The sequence below is a fragment of the Perna viridis genome, chromosome 5 (assembly GCF_037379345.1).
Source record: "Perna viridis isolate PV_CMFRI_1.1 ecotype Kerala chromosome 5, ASM3737934v1, whole genome shotgun sequence".
NCBI lineage: Eukaryota > Metazoa > Mollusca > Bivalvia > Mytilida > Mytilidae > Perna > Perna viridis.
Genome location: NC_142449.1, coordinates 4,823,232 through 4,841,548, shown reverse-complemented (window position 1 = coordinate 4,841,548; position 18,317 = coordinate 4,823,232). Strand labels below are relative to the sequence as shown.

General features: G+C 35.4%; 1 protein-coding gene across 1 annotated transcript in view; it reads left to right on the top strand.

The window, feature by feature from the left end:
• Positions 1-17,088, top strand: part of LOC148615689 (E3 SUMO-protein ligase RanBP2-like) — a 62,079-nt gene extending 44,991 nt beyond the window's left edge. The window contains exons 28-34 of the mRNA XM_088582183.1: positions 3,464-3,586; positions 4,699-4,874; positions 6,206-6,302; positions 12,591-12,826; positions 13,235-13,362; positions 14,527-14,650; positions 16,367-17,088. Of these exons, the coding sequence (XP_088438309.1) occupies positions 3,464-3,586; positions 4,699-4,874; positions 6,206-6,302; positions 12,591-12,826; positions 13,235-13,362; positions 14,527-14,650; positions 16,367-16,453 (971 nt within the window). The 3' untranslated portion in view covers positions 16,454-17,088. The remainder of the gene's footprint in view (positions 1-3,463; positions 3,587-4,698; positions 4,875-6,205; positions 6,303-12,590; positions 12,827-13,234; positions 13,363-14,526; positions 14,651-16,366) is intronic.
• The last annotated feature ends 1,229 nt before the right edge of the window (positions 17,089-18,317 follow it).

Below are 18,317 nucleotides of genomic sequence, written 5' to 3'. Positions count from 1 at the left end.
GTTTTACTAATTGCAATCAAGAGATAGCACTCTGTTAAGTTACACATGGTTTCTTAAAACAAAATAATTCTAGTTTTTTTTTTTTGATAAATCTAAATATGAATTAAGGCTTTGCCCAATACAGACGGAACTTTTTGTACTCAAATTATATTTAACTTTGTTGATAATGCATGATTATGTTATTATATCACTGATGTCTCGACCAAGAGCAAAATGTGAGACTTCCTATTACCAATGATGTGTATCTGTGTTAAATGTTCAAAAAATCACATCCTAAATGCATTTCTGACAGGAAGATTTTGAGCCATTCATGTTTGGACAGAGGATGTAGGACACCACTGATGCTCCAACCCTACTACATATGTAGAACACCACTGATGTTCCATCCCTACTACATATGTAAGATACCACTGATGCTCCATCCCTACAGATATGTAATACACCACTGATGCTCCATCCCCACTACATGTGTAAGCATTACTGATGCTCTATCCCTACTACATATGTAGGACACCACTGATACTCCATCCCTACAAAATGTAGTACACCACTGATGCTCCATCCCTACTAATATGTAGGACACCAACAATGCTTCATCCCTACTACGTATGTAGTACACCACTGATGCTCCATCCCTACTATATATGTAGGACACCACTGATGCTCCATCCCTACTACATATGTAGGACACCACTGATGCTCCATCCCTACAAATATGTAAGACACCACTGATCCTCCATCCCTACAAATATGTAGGACACCACTGATGTTCCATCCCTACTACATATGTAGGACACCACTGATGTTCCATCCCTACTACATATGTAGGACACCACTGATGCTCCATCCCTACAAATATGTAGGACACCACTGATGCTCCATCCCTACTACATATGTAGAACACCACTGATGTTCCATCCCTACTACATATGTAAGATACCACTGATGCTCCATCCCTACTACATGTGTAAGCACCACTGATGCTCTATCCCTACTACATATGTAGGACACCACTGATGCTCCATCCCTACAAAATGTAGTACACCACTGATGCTCCATCCCTACTAATATGTAGGACACCAACGATGCTTCATCCCTACTACGTATGTAGGACACCACTGATGCTCCAGTATGTAGGACACCACTGATGCTCCATCCCTACTATATACGTAGGACACCACTGATGCTCCATCCCTACTACATATGTAGGACACCACTGATGCTCCATCCCTACTATATATATAGGACACCACTGATGCTCCATCCCTACTATATATGTAGGACACCACTGATGCTCCATCCCTACTACATATGTAGGACACCACTGATCCTCCATCCCTACAAATATGTAAGACACCACTGATCCTCCATCCCTACAAATATGTAGGACACCACTGATGTTCCATCCCTACTACATATGTAGGACACCAACGATGCTCCATCCCTACTACATATGTAGGACACCACTGATGCTCCATCCCTACTACATATATAGAACACCACTGATGCTCCATCCCTACTACATATGTAGGACACCACCGATGCTCCATTTCTAATATGTAGGACACCACTGATGCTCAATCCCTACTACATATGTCGGACACCACTGATGCTTCATCCCTACTACATATGTAGGACACCACTGATGCTCCATCCCTACAAATATGTAGGACACCACTGATGCTCCATCCCTACTACATATGTAGGACACCAACGATGCTCTATCCCTACTACATATGTAGTACACCACTGATGCTCCATCCCTACTACATATATAGAACACTACTGATGCTCCCTCCCTACTACATATGTAGGACACCACCGATGCTCCATCCCTACTAATATGTAGGACACCACTGATGCTCCATCCCTACTACATATGTCGGACACCACTGATGCTTCATCCCTACTACATATGTAGGACACCACTTATGCTCCATCCCTACAAATATGTAAGACACCACTGATGCTCCATCCCTTCAAATATGTAGGACACCACCGATGTTCCATCCCTACTACATATGTAGGACACCACTGATGCTCCATCCCTACTACATATGTCGGACACCACTGATGCTTCATCCCTACTACATATGTAGGACACCACTTATGCTCCATCCCTACAAATATGTAAGACACCACTGATGCTCCATCCCTACAAATATGTAGGACACCACTGATGTTCCATCCCTACTACATATGTAGGACACCACTGATGCTCCATCCCTACATATGTAGGACACCACTGATGCTCCATCCCTACTACATATGTCAGACACCACTGATGCTTCATCCCTACTACATATGTAGGACACCACTTATGCTCCATCCCTACAAATATGTAAGACACCACTGATGCTCCATCCCTACAAATATGTAGGACACCACTGATGTTCCATCCCTACTACATATGTAAGACACCACTGATGCTCCATCCCTACTACATATGTAGAACACCGCTGATGTTCTATCCCTACTAATATGTAGGACACCACTGACGTTCCAACCCTATCTTGTTGGTCTAGTGAGTCCCAAAACTAAATTTTATTTAATTTAATGTATCAAAATTTGAATGTTTGGTCATGTAAAGGATTTTTACACCCTGCAATACAGAGTAGCCAGGTATTATATGATACCCTCCGAAAAGTTGTCTGTCCATCCCCCAGCGATTCACAGACGATAACTTGAGAACAGGTCTTTAATATTTTTTTTTTAATTTTACACAGTTGTTTAGTACCATAAAATTCAGGTTAAGTTGAATTTTCAGCAAAATCCAATATGTAGTTTTCGAGTCAGGCCATTTTGAACATTTAGTCATCCCCCATTTTCTCCATTGTGTGGGGAGTATTATACACATACTGCCTGTAATAGAGGGTGTTACGCTGTAGTATCACATGAGGTGAATATATCACACAAGGGGAAGTTGAGGGTGATATATTTACAGAGTGTGATACGATGCAAGGTGATATATCCTAGAAGAGGATGATATATTGTGACGTCGGGGTGAAATATCCTAGGGTAGGGTGATATAGTGATATATCGTTGACATTTGGGTGATATATTGATCCATCAATCACTGTCCGGTGGGGGCTGGCAAGTAAAGATGTTCAGGGATTAGACTAAAATAACTCATTATCCTTTACTCAGTCAGAATTTAAGATTTTTGTATGAAGTATAATATTACTTAATGTTCCATTATTGCCCTATTTATGTGGCTTTGAATTGTTAAGTTCTTTGAATACATGCATTCTTTGTCAGAAACTTGTGGTTGTGTCATTTAATCATAATTTCAGATTCATTACTACATTAAGCTCTGATGTGGTGTCAATTTATTAAGAATTAGACATTTGTGAGTATGAAATGCTGCACTCCTGCAAGCATTTTATTTGTCATGTTGGACAGATTTACAAAAGTGTTTCAATTACCAAAAACTGTTGTTACAATATTGAAATTCTATTTATAGGTGAAGAGGAATATGAGAAAGTTTTCAGCAATAGAGCCAAGCTGTTCAGATTTGATAAAGATGTTAACCAATGGAAAGAAAAGGGCATAGGGGATATGAAAATTTTACAGCACAGGGAGAACAGTATGATACTTTTATCAATTAATTGTTGCCCCTTTTTCATGTAAGCTGGCTACAAGAATTCATTCTTCCATTCATTCAAAAGTTTGTTTCTTGGGCATAACTGTTGTTAGCCTTCATGGATATATTGAAACTTATACAGATGAAGGGTTAAGGAATAAAGAGCTACCTCTAGATAAGGGGATCAGTTGATCATAAGATATGGTCACACACAGTATGAAATAAAATTTTTATTTGATTACAATAATTTGCAGTCATGTAATGGTATAGTGCTGTCTTTGCCCTCCATGTTGTTGTCATTATCTGTACATATTTAGATTTCATGTGACAACGGTTGATCTTCATAAAATTTTAGAGCAAGTTTTCCAAAGGTTAGTTCTTATTTTTGGGGTAATGGTCCTGTTTTTGAGCTATGGGCTAAAAACAAGCATTTCATAGAATTAAACTATATAACTCTAGTAAAAACATATGTATGTCTGATATTGTTCCACAATAATCTATACCACAAAGGTCAGACTGGGATTGATTTGTGGGTATAAGACTTGAGTCATTGAGAAATGAGGATCCAAATAATGGGCCAAAAACATGCATTTTCCTGATGTCCAGACAAAAACTTGACTGACTTAAAGTAAATGGATGTCTTTGAATTGTACAAGTTACAGCTCCACCAAATAAAGGCTGGGATTAATTTTGGGGTTATGACTTGAACCAACTAGGAATTAGGGGGCCAGAAACAACCATTTTCCTGATGTCCTTATGATAATTTATGTAATAGGAAATGGATCTCTTCGAAATTGTACACACAAGCTGCTATAATTTTGGAGGTTTTGACTGGAACCGTTTAGGAATTAGGGGCCACTTTCAATTCTGGTCAAATTCTTACTCTTGTCCAATGTCTAATCACAATCAAAATTCAAAGCTGTATCAAGCTTGCATGGTGTGTCTTTACTCACACAACTGTTCAGGGTTCAACTCTGCAAAGCATTTTATCAATGCATGGCAGAGGACCTTAAGTTATAAAAGGATGTGCTTTCAAAAACTATAATGTGATTTTGGAAATTAACTATAACCAATATTTTTTTAAGGAACTTGCCACTTTTTACCTTTAATTATAGAACGTTACAGACTGATTTTGAGAAGAGAGCAAGTTCTAAAAATAGCTTGTAATCAATGGTTGACACCTGAAATGTCTTTCAAACCACTGCCAACTTCTGAAACATCATGGTGTTGGGTTGGACAAGATTTCAGTGATAATGAACCTGTGATAGAACAGATGGCTATTAAATTCAAGGTATGTATACCAGAAAAGATTATGTTTGTTTAAAAAATTAACTTTATCAACCTTTGTTGGAAGGTATTTACTGTTTTATGTTTGCATAGGAACACTGGCTTAATATGTACATGGTCTATATTAGGTCCCTCTAGTTATATCCCCCATAGTTTAGGGTGATATAAATAGGAATCATCCCATCCATTTGTCCACATTCCTTGTAAGCACAACTCCTAAATCGCTCAAGGGATTTTGATGAAATTTTATATGAAGGTTTAGCACCACATGTTGATGTGAATAAAGGAACATAATTACTGTCAGAGGACTTCAAAGGGATATAATCCAAGTCAATGGTTTTACATGTTACAACATCATAAGCCCATCTCCTCCTGAAACCCTCAAGGAATTTTTATAAAATTTTATAGGAATGTTGGATTTGATATGTAGGTATGTATGAAATAAAAAAAAAACACTTTTACTGTCAGAGGACTTCAAAAGGGAGTTAATCCATATCAAGTTTTTTTCATGTTACAACCTCGTAAGCACAAATCCTCTTAAACCCCTCAAGGGATTTTAATGAAATTATATAGGAATGTTGGATATTAAATTTATATGTACATGAAGGAATACAATATCTGTTGGAGGACATCAAAGGGAGATAATCTAAGTTCAGGGTTTTACATATTAAAATTTTATAAGCCTAACTCGTCCTGAATCGCTGAAGGGATTTTGATGAAGCTTTGTAGGAATGTTGGGTATGATATGTTGATGTGCATGAAAGAATGTAATTAATGTCAGAGGCATTTTAAGTGAGATAATCCAAATCAAGGGCTTTACAACCTGGTCAGCACAATCCCTCCTTAACCCCTCAAGGGATTTTGATGAAATTATATAGCAAGGTTGCATATGATATATAGATGTGCATGAAAGGAAACAATTTATGTTGGAGGAATCCAAAGTGAGATAATCCAAATTTAGGGTTTTACTCGTTACTACCTGCTAAGCTCAAATCCTCCTAAACCACCCAAGGGATTTTGATGAAATTTTATAGGGAGTATGGATTTGATATGTAGATGTGCATGACAGAATATAATTACTGTAAGATTACTCCAAAAGGAGATAATCCAAATTAATGCTTAAAACCTTGTAAGTGCAACTCCTCATAATCCACCCCAATGGATTTTGATGAAATGTAGATATGCATGAAGGAAATTGATTATTGTACGATGACTCCAAAGGAGATTAAACCCAAATTAAAGGTTTTACATTTGAGCCCATTTGAAGCAGGGGTATTCTCTTTGTGAACTAGCTCACAGTATTCCTATTCTACATTGATCTTTATTGTTTTTTAGACAATAGAATTAGCCCAGCAGTTTAAGAAAGCTTTAGATGAATGTCAAGAGGAGATGAGACACAGAAAGGAGTCAGGATCAATAGGTGGCAATGGAGGTTGGTTGATATCTCAGTTTTCTTAGGACTGCTATAGGTTGCTTGAAGTTGTTTACCTGTGTCACCAATGGTGAAAGCTAGTCTGGTTTCTGCTTCAGTCTGGCTGTCCATCCATTACGCATAGGAGTTAACTTTCTTTGTGTAATCAGTTACTAAAAAAATATTAAATTAATATTATTCAAACTTTGCAACAGGCATGTGTATGTATTGAAGATGTGTATTTTTTATAATTTAGAAACTTTTGGACTTTATTTCTTCCAAAAAATCTTCTCAGCCACTACTTAACCAATTGGAACCAAGCTTGGTATGAATGTTTCTTGGGGTATCCTGTGTAGAACTGACATGGGAAAAACATGGCCTCTGCTACTAAATATAGTTTTTGGCATATTACTGTAATTGTATTAAATATAACCAGTGTACTAATTTTTTTCTCTTTTTGAGGTGCACAGCAAACCGTGAAAAATAGTTCTCACGATATTGGTTTTCAACACTATTTAACGTTACTTGTTTCTTGAAACCGTGAAAACTAATACGTTTACAGTACATTTCCAAAACTGTAAGGGTTAGCCAAATTCTTTCAGTTGCTGAAATGATCCTTATTGTATAAAGGACTAAATAAGTTGTCTGACAACTCCTTGTTTTTGTTTTCAGTTTTCAGTCAATATCTTGAAAGCTATAATAGATAGAACGAAACTTTCATTTGCTGAAATGATCCATGTGATAAGTCCTACCAGTCTTCTTTGAGTCAAATTGTTGGACAACTCTTTGTTAGAGTTATTGCCCTTGAAAGGCAAAAATTTAACCAGGTGAGCAGTTCAGGCTCCTTGGGGCCTCTTTGTTTTGTGAACTGATCCTCTTTACAAAGGCTTAAATAAGTATGCAAAGCAAATTTACTCCTTTAATTACATTGTAGATGATGGGGTACAAGCACCCTGAAAGAAAAACTTTTTACTTAAATTGAATTTCACAATAGTATGCAATCAGGTTTTCTGTCCATAATGAACTGTAAGTCCTTATATTTCAAGCTGCATTAACTGCCATATTTGTTCAGTTTTGATTCAACTGAATTTTGCTGATTCAATGAAATAAGTTTGTATTAATGCAATTGAAGCAATAAATGCAGATAATAACTGAAGAATATTGTAAAAACAACGGGTTTTTTAATTAAAGAAGATCAATAGCACTGATCTAATTATTTTTCACCATTTCTTCCGAAGATTGTCAACAGGACATTCACTCGAGTTAAAAATACTTTCACCTAGGTTAAAAAAAATAACAATAACAGATACACAGGTAAGCATGTCTCTCGTTTACATTTCATTTAATCTATTTCTTGATTAGTTTTCAAATAAATAATGACAATTACTGACCATATTTGTGTATATTATAATATACATTATATCACAATATGAAATTACAAGAGGATCCTTACGTTGTATTTAAACTTTTTCTTTTACGGCTTGAGTCCTTCAGTCTTCCTTGCCATTGATTAACCTCTGTCGCTTTGCAATCAGATTTTTTTTTTTTAAAGAATCGACCCTTACAGCACATGCGCGAATTAAGGTCACCAGAAGTCACATGATATAAATTTATCTAGGTCGATTTTTTGTCCTGCAAGACAATAAATGTATCGACACCTATTTCATGTATTTATTGTATTTTATTTGTTGATATCAATTGAAATTATACAGGAAAAGTGGAATTTAGTAAAAAGAGTAATCAAGGGAACCAAGGTTATAGCGGTAATCAAAAGAATGCAATCCAGGGACAAAGACCAGACATGGAAAAGAGACATACACAACAAAGAGCACAAAGCAACCAAAATCTTGCATACAAAGTAACAAAAGCAAACGAGCAACTCGTACTCCACTAAAAACTGGGAGCATGGACCAGGCGCACCGGCAGGGTAAGCATCCTCTGCTTTTCTAGAAACACCCGCCGAGTTGCTCATAAAAAGTCAAGTCCGGGGTAGACAAACGAGGAAAGGAAAACTATGATCCATTGAATAAATCAGTTTTTATGGTGCAGATGGATTCACCATAACGATCCACAAGTTCATGATGATGACCATAAAACTTCTGTTCTTCAATCTGTGGCAACATAACCCTGTTCCAGAAGCCTATTTGTTAGAGTTCTAGCGTGATACAAAAAGTCTGCGTAGATTTGGCAAGCTCTGGCATAACGTATGAGTTGTGATATGAACACTCCATAAGCAGGTGCTGAAGGAATGTTGCCACAGATGAAAGGAAAGTTGACAATTCTGAATGAAAAGTCATCACGTTTGTCGTAAAGTTTGGTCAATAGTTTTCCTTTACCATCGATTTCTAAGTGTAGGTCAAGATATGAGGCTGACTTTACAGTGTCTGTAGTATCCTTTATCTCAGGTTCCTTGGGGTAGATGCGATGTATCAAATCCCCGAAATTGTTTAAAGATAATACGTCATCTGTATAGCGGAAACTGAAATTAAAGGATTTAGCCAAATGATATTCTTTCTTTCGGATCAAATCAGCTATAAAGTCAGCCTCATAAGAGTGAAGGAATAGGTAAGCAAGTAAAGGAGCACAATTTGTTCCCATTGGAATGCCAACTGTTTGTTGAAAAACACGTCCACCACACTGGACAAATATGTTGTCGATTAAAAATTCCAGCATTTTGTAAATATCTTCCTCTGTATATTTGGAAGATGATTTGGAATTATTTCTTACAAAGTATGAGGAATCTCTACTGAGAACTATATATTTGTATCTAGGTGTACCATATTTTTTGGAAAAACAACGATGCATAATGTTTTTAAGTCGGGATTTTAACTGAGTATGGGGAATAGAAGTATACAGTGTTGAAAAATCATAGGTTTTAATACTGTTATATTCTGATAGTAGTCTTGAACTGATTGTCTCCAAAAGATCTTTCGAATTTTGAATTAATACCACTACGGGAGTAACAAGTGTTGTGGTAGGACTGCAGACCCTCTTTGACAGCTGTGAGTATAGAAGTTAAAAGTGTTGAAAGAGGTTTGGTAGTACCTTTTGCAGATCCAGCTATGAAACGTTGTTTGTATGGATTCTTGTGGTGTTTAGGAATCCAGTACATAGACGGTAAATCACAATCATCGTCCTTGGTAGAGAGACCAAAAGAGATTAGCACAGATTTATGGTTTTCCACTATCTCTGCTTTGGAGAGTGTGGTAGCAGTATAGGTCTTATTACTGATATTATTTTCTACATCTACCTCTGATAATAAACATTTGGTGTAAAATGTTTTGCAGACAAAAACATTGGGTTTTTTTTTTTGCCTTTGTCTGGTGGTATGACAACATATTTGTAATGTATAGTAGACAATGCTTTTGCTACATCAGGGTCTTTGAAAACTGATGTAGCTTTGGCAATCATTGACCTACTTAAAACTTTCATTCAATTCAAAATTAAAGACCTCACGGCCTTTAACCACTCTGACAGAGAATCAATGACTTCTTGTTCTCGTTTTATCCATTTTCTTGCATAGTCCTCGACGGCATCCATAAGAACTTTAAAGTTATAATTCCAATTTATGGAGCGTGGTTCATGGTTCTTGGGACCCTCAGAAAGGATATTACACAGATTCGTTTTCAATGATGGTCAAATCTCCTATAACGACATGACAAGAAGGACCATATTTGAATGGAGAGTTTTGGCAAGAACAGTCAGGTGGTTTAGCCTTGAAGTCCTCAATCTCCAGGTTCTGCAATAGCCTTTTATAATTGAAAATTTTGGATGCAAGGTTGAAGTATAGGAATATGAAATAATTGGTTTGGTTTTGTCTTTGAAATATGGGGGAATTTTGTTGATGACGTTTTTGTGATGGAGGAAGTAAGCCAAATTGCATCTATACCTTTGTTGACAAACGGTAGTGGAAGAAATGATAATTTTTCTTCATCTTGACTTTTCACACAAACTGGTTTAAAGAGTCTGAGGAAACCAATATCCAAAATGATGGCAACAAGTCTGTATAATGATTAGGTAGGGTCAGAAACAGCAGTGTCAAGACTTTGTAAAGGAAGTGTAGAGTGAGAGATATTGAATAAAGTTTGGTTCTAATGTGATGAAGTCCAATAGTTTTTGTATGAAAGGAAGGAGACCATCTATGGAGACATCATGTAACTTGGATGACATATAGTGGCGATGGCCATGACTCCTTTCCTGTCTTGGATTTTTGTCAAATAAATTCATCACATTTATGCTATTGTTATATTGGCTTGAAAGGTTTCCTATACTTTTGATGTTGCCATTGCATTCGTAAGGTATTGCAGTACCTAGTCTCCGTATCCAGTACTCCTCTCTTTCACTACGATAGTTTTTACTTAGAACGGGACTGTTCGTAGGATGGTAAATTTTTTCTAAAATACAAACTTTCATAGAGAGGATTGAATGATCTTGTTGATTAAAGTGTTGATAAACTGTCAGGAATTTGGTGGTGTTAATTCCCGAACAATGACATTCTTTTGTTTAATTGTTTTTGCGTTTCTCCGACATATACTAAACCACATAAATTGCATTCTAATCCATATATTAAGATTGTTGATTTGCAACTTAAGTCATCGTGACTTCTTTTATGGAAGGTTTATGAACTGGAGAAGTAAGAGTCGGTTATAAGAGTGTTGCATGTTTTTCAATTTTTAATTCCACGTTTTGATATGGTACAATGCGGTTTGTCATCGTTGTAGTCAAATATATCATTTAAAGTGATGGAACATGGTTTGATAATTTTGAAATAGTCAGAATTTTTGTACTGGAATATATGGTCTGCAGACTGAATGTGTAAAGAATTGGTCGGGGCACTTTCCCTACCAGATGTGAGTGTGCTAAGATTCCCATCTGGGGACACCACATTCTTACAAGACAACAGAGTGTCTGATCTGCTGTCAGGTTCAGACCTTTTTATACTGGGCGACGTCCGGGCCAGTTTTTCTTTCATTCCTCTTGTTAAAACCATTAATTTTAAAAATTGTATTACTGGGTTGATGATACCCTCGTGGACAAAATTCACCAGCAGAGGTATCGACCCAGTGGTGTGAAAGAGTAATCAAGAAAACCAAGGTTATAGCAGTAATCAAAAGAAATAATTCAAAGTTACGGCATAATTCAACAGAAACAAAAATTTTCTAAAATGACAGCTAATGCAGCTTTAGGTGTGTAAAAAAGACTAATATTGTGTCCATATTGGATATGGTGGTATCATGCTGCGCCCAACAAAGCTTCTTATTAAACTTGCTAGTGTTTCCATAGATATTGAAGATACTAATGTGTTGACAAATATATGATGGTAATGCAGGTCCAGTCATATATGGGTCTTGTTAAATTGGGTAAGTTCCAGACATGACGGGACCTGCATCACCATCATATATTTAGTCTATTTCATGGTATGTTTATTTCTGATTTCACCAATTTTCACCTTTTTAAAGGTGTTATTTTTTTTAGAACCCAGGTTTGTATTGTCTTACATATTCTGTCTAATGAAACTTTAATTGAAGGCTTGCTCAGAATACTTGTATCTCACATTGATACAAATAATTCAATTTTTAGCTCTCCTGGACAGGAGAACCCAGTGAGCTTATGCCATCATATTGTGTCCGTCATTGGTTGTCTGTCATCCATAAACTTCTCATTTTGCTCAAGTACATGAAAACCCCTTGACAAATTTTATCCAAACTTTGAAGAAAAGGTGTATGCAAGAGTCTTTACAAAATATCTACTTTTGGTTATGCTTAATTAAACAAAATGGCTGCAAGAGGCCATTTAACATTCTGATTGGCCAATATCCAAAGATCAACTTCTTTGAAACCTTAGATGACAATGCTTTGAAACTTAATAGGGTATCAGTGTGGGTAAATGACCTCAATTCCCTCTATAAGTGATCCACATTTTGTATGGAGCTGGTGGCTGCCGCCACTCCAAGTTGCCATTGAAATCTTTTGGGGAAACACATTTTGGCTTATATCGTTGCTTTTTACCAAGCCAATAATGAGCAAACTTGGCAGTAATAATGAAAGGGTCAAATTTAACATCTGATGAAATTTTGGTTCCACTTGATTAAACTAGATGGCCTCCGGAGCCAAGTTTAGCTTTAAGTGATCGAATGACATGATCACATGATTTCAAGTTCTCCAGATGAGTGATTCAGGCTCTCTAGAGTCTCTAGTAACAAGATTAATATACCAGTAGTTGTTAAAGAGATAGCTTGCTCTTTCCCTGCATGTACATTTGTCCAGAACTGAACTAGTTTATGATAAATTGGGTTCAATATATTTAAAGATGGCAATAAGAACAACATTCCTGTGACTGTGACTGAAGACCAACCAGGGGATGGAAGTCAGGCTGACTATGTTGTTGTTAATAGATCTGAGAAAGAGGATTATGTTGTGCTTGGGGGAACTCAGGTTGATGATGACGAGTATGATGATGATAATGATGATGACTATTCCACTGAGGAGGAAGACATTGTATTTGATAAAAGGATCAAATTCTTCTCCAAAGATGGGGACTGGAAGGTATTCAAAAAATGTAAACCACGGAATGTGGTTGGCAGTTTTATCTTTTGTATTTTATGCAATAAGACCTGTAATGTAAAAAAATTAACTGATGTGCAAATTTTCTTCAATCAACAAATACGAATTGGGGAACAGTTGCAAATTTAAAGCTGCATGAAAGTAGGTCAATTACAGAAACCACAAAAAAAGAGGGCACAAGAATTCCTGGTTTACAGTGTCTACGGAAATAAATTGATATAACAAAATTTTTTTGTGAGATGTACCTTTACCGTTATACAATGTGGAATTCTTTGTTCATTTAGATATATATGTACATGTATAAATAAGGTAGCAGTTAGGTACATACAAGAAAAGAATGAAATGAAGATATTCTTTTTTAGATGTGCAATGATACATTGTTTTTTCTAGGCTGTTGGTCTTGGAATATTGAAAATATTAAATGATGATGATGTCAATGGAAATAGAATCATTGTAAAACTTGACAACGATGTTGTTGTTTGTAACCATGTAGTGGCAATGGAAACTTCTGTCTCATTGTAAGTATATCTCCAGTTGGTAACCAAGGAAACTGTGATATCTAAAGGGGAAAAAAATATCTTCATTTTAATTTGATCACAAATTTCATTTGAAAATGCCATGACAGTACAACTAATAGTAGAACCTTTGTTACTTAGGGGTCACGCTAAGGTTTTGGTATTTTCCCTGTATGACCAGACAATAACTTGATTATTAGTGAATGAATCCTTTTGGAATTGTATAACAAGGTGCCATACCACCGAAGGAAGACTGGGATTTACTTTGGGATTAAGACTTAAACCTTATAGGAATTAGGGGCCTAAAACGGGCCTGATACAAGCATTTTCCTTCCATCAGTATAATAACTGGAGTAAAAGTGAATGGATCTCCTGTAAATTTTACTACAAGATGCTATACAACAAAAGGAAGAGATGGATTGATTTTTGGGGTTGCAAATTAAGCCAAATAAAAATAAGGGGCCACAAAGGAGCCAGAAACAAGTTTTTTTTTTCTGATAATTTAAGTGAAATGGAATAGATCACTGAAATTGTAGTACCACAAGGTGCCATATCCCAACAGGAAGTTTGGGATTGATTTTTACTGGAACTATTTAGGAATAAGGGCCATACTTCAGTTATGGTCAATTTTTTTATTCTGTGTCAAATGTCCAATTAAAATCAAAATTCAAAGCTGTGTCAAGTTTGAATGGTGTATCCATACTTGCCACAACTGTTAAAGGTTCAGCCTATGCAGTTGTATGCTGCTGTGCTCTGCAAAGCATTTTTTGTTTTATATTTATGTGGGATTTTTTTAAAATCTTCTCTGAAACTGTATAACAGATTCTTACAAAACTCTGTATATATAGTTTGCTCAGAACTGATGTAGGTATAGTTTATCTGGCTTTAAGCATGGCTATAGGTTATAAAAAATAGACCATACAGATTAAACAGCAGTAATTATATGATCACAAAAAATTTGTATTCATTTAATGATAATGCATGGCTCTGTCATCATCATCTGCACCTTACATATGTATAGTGAAATTATCAGATTAAAGATCTAAAGAAATATGTTTAATAGAAGTATAAAAATCTATTTGTTTGATTCCATGTTTTGAATGATTACATGTGGGAGAAAAAAATTCAGGGCTATTTGAACTTCAAATTATTTTACTTCTTATACAGGAACAAGAAAGATTGTCAGTGGTCACCAATTGATTTTTCTACGGATGAACCAATTAGAAAACATTTTAGAGTCCAGTTTAGTTCAGAACAGGCTGCACAGGAATTTCAGAAATGTGTACAAGAAGTATGTTTTTTATTTTATGTGAGCTCCATTTGAAATACATCCATATTACAATTAAAGCAATTCATGGTTTTGAGCAGTTTTACTAATAAAGCCTAAGTACCTTCTTCAAACAATGTTTTGGGGTATATAGGAAGAATTCCATCTGTCTGTCCACCTTTCTTATACTTGCAACTCTTCCTAAACCACTCATCAGGGTAGGAAACTCACTCAAATTCTAGCCAGTCCTGAATACAATTTTTCAATAAATTTACTATATGGCTATATAAATTTTTGCTAAAATTGGCCAGTCCTGCCCAAAAATAGCCAGTCGCGGGCAGGCTTCTATTTCTAACTCTGCACTCAAGGAATTTGATCAAATTTTATAGAAAGTTTGGGCATCATATGTAAAGTGCCTGAAGAGTAATCAAGGGAACCACAATTCTAGCGCAAATCAAAAGGATGTCATATAGGGACAAAGACCAGACATGGAAAACAGACATGCGCAACAAAGAACATAAAATAACCAAAATGATACATACAAAGAAACAAAAGTAAATGAGCAACTTGGACTACACTAAAAACTGGGAGCATGGACCAGGTGCACTGGTAGGGTAAGTGACCTCTGCTTTTCTAGAAACACCCGCTGAGTTGCTCATAAAAAGTAAAGTCCGGGTTAGACGAAAGAGGATAGGAAAACAATGACACATTGAAGTTGAATAAATCTGTTCTCATTATGTAGGTGAATACACCGTAATGATCCACAAGTTCATGGTGAGGACCATAATACTGCTATAGTGATGACCTCAATCTTGTAGCAACATAACCCTGTTTCCTAAGCCTAATTGTAAGAAGTCTAGTATGATACAAAAAGTCTGGTGTAACGTATGAGTTGTGATATGAAAACTCCATATGCAGGTGCTGAAGGGATGTTGCCCCAGATGAAAGGAAATTTGACAGTACGGAATGAGAAGTTTGTTCATTAGTTTTTCTTTACCATCAATCTCTAAGTGTAGTTCAAGGTATGAGGCTGACTTTACAGTGTCTGTAGTATCCTTTATCTCAAGTTCTTTGGGGTAGATGTTATGTATAAAGTCCCTGAAACTAGGATTGTTTAACGGTAATATATCATCTATATAGCAGGACTTATATGATGAAATATTTTTACTGCTGGAGCTCTCAGAAGGAAGATAATCAAACTTAAGGGTTTTACACATTTTATAGGAGGGTTGGGCATCATATGTATAAGTGCATGTAGGAATGTGATTACTGCCAGAGGACTCACAGGGAGGTTATCCTACTTGAGGACTTTGCATAATGTTAAAACTTCATAAGTGCAAGTCCTAAACTACTCAAGGGATTTTGATGAAATTTTATAGGAAGGTTTGGCATCATAAAGGAATATAATTACTGTCTGAGGACTTATCTTGAAACGAAGATAATTGAACTTTAAAGTAATACTTTGAATTCCATTTGAAGCAGGGGTGGGGAAGGGAATGCTCTCTTTGTGAGTATTTCTAGTTTTTATTGTAATAGAAAAAAAATATATCTGTTGACTCTTGTAGGTAAATGCATTGCTTTAAATTGAAACAAAACATGTTTGTATTTGCTTATCTTTCAGACTTCATATTTATGTCCGGAAACATAGTTGGCTGCATCCAGGCATCGATATGTTAAGAAACTAAATCAATGAGTTTACTGTTAACTGTAGGTTCTTAATCAGTCTTTTTGTCTTTGCAGGGTGTACAGTTGGCTGCAGAATCAGACATTTCTGAAAAAGATATGGTTACTTTTCCAAAGGAGATAACCTTTACAAAGCAAGAATGAAGTCAATTACAGACGTTATTGATTAAAAAACATGAAATCAAAGCATTATTGTTCAAATTAAAGTAAACTGCATTGTATTGTGACATTAAGTATCTTATCATGTCCATGAGAGCTATTCGATCATTTTCACTACTACTTAACTCCTGTTTGAATATTTATTTGTACACTTCTCTTTCATTTTCATTCTTTCTCCTTTTTTGTATTCCCTTACAATTAATTGAGCTTATTTTTTTTAAAATTTATCACTTGAGTCATGGGGTACTTAGTGGAGTATTTGTAAGGTTTGTCAATCTGTTAATTAAAACCTTCTTAATTTGTTACTGATTTCCAAAAAGTTTCACAATTCATGATAGATCTAAAAGACAATTCTTTTTCATAAACATCATATTCTTATGAACAAAGTCTTTGTCATCACATAGTAATTCATTGTTAGTGGTTTAATGTTATTGAATTATAACTTCTGCATGTAAGTGCTTTCATCTGATAATTTAGTGCTATGGGTTGTTGATAATGTCATAATATTGTATTATCATTTTCTTATTATTTATAAAAATCATGCTAAAATGTGATGAAGTTGTATTTTGCCATATGCTTGTGTTCCTTGAATCTAGGAATAAAACTTGTATGTTTCCTTATGCTATTTTGTTGATACCTACTAGTACATGTATTTTGTTGATACGTACATGTATTAGTGATCCTCAACAATAAAGTAACACTTGGTCTATAGTGAATTGCCTGTCTGTTCATTCATCCATAACAAATCATGTCTTGGACGTTAATGCTATCTTTTAAGATAGGCTTTTGATATGTCAGCCTCAAGAACATCTGTCATATGCCAAGTTTAATGACCTTAAGATAGGTTTTTGATATAGATGAAGGAGCAGATGTGGTGAAACACAACAAATTCACCATCGTATAACCTTTATAAAAATAGTAAATACTGAGATCATCAAAAAGTTTTCAATAAGTGTAAACACATTTTCTAAGTAGGCTCTGAAAGGCCCCAACAACAAAAGTAGTAGAAACTAAAGTAACAGAATTATGACACTTCTTCAAAATAAACTAAAAAGTCAAATAATGACACAAAGACACATTATTGACCAGCAATGCTAGCCTCAATACAATGCTTCTCTTGCCAAATTTCATCATCATTGACCCTGAACTTTTATCTTAAAGAAAAATTTTGCATATACCTGGTAGGTTACCATCAGACTGTCTTACAAATTAAGAGCTGAGCTCAAAAAGTTGGATTTTATCTTATGATAGCAATTTAGAAAAAGAAAAAAAAACAATGATTACAAGTGATACCGTGTTTGCAAGCAAAACACCACTCACCAAAACCTGCAAATAGTCAAATGCAGCCAAATTATTAAGCCACCATTGAATTCAGAAGGCCATGTTTATCCAGAATATTAATTTTCATCAAAATCGAACAATGCTGAAATATTTGCCAATTTTGGTGGCCATTTTGAAACAAAATATTATGCCTGTGATGGCAGCAAGTCAAGAAATGCTATTTGATTATTTTCATACAACTGAACAGATTCACTAATTTTATAGATTTTTTTTCTTTTTTTTTCTTTCTTTTTTTTTTTTTTCTTTTTGTTATAGTAGCCATTTTAAAATTTTTAAAAATGGAATCCACACCCCTTGAGCATGCTTGATTTTTTAGCCAAGTTTGGGATAAATCGAATGAACAGTCTTCTGAGTAATCGCTCTAACATCTCTATGTTCAGAAGAAGAAAAAGCAAAAACAATAAGTCACAAAACTTAGTTTTTGGCAACTTGAAATTTCACGATGTCTTAATTCTTGGATATACATGTTTCTTGACTTATATTCTAAAAAGAAAAGGGAGAAAGAAAC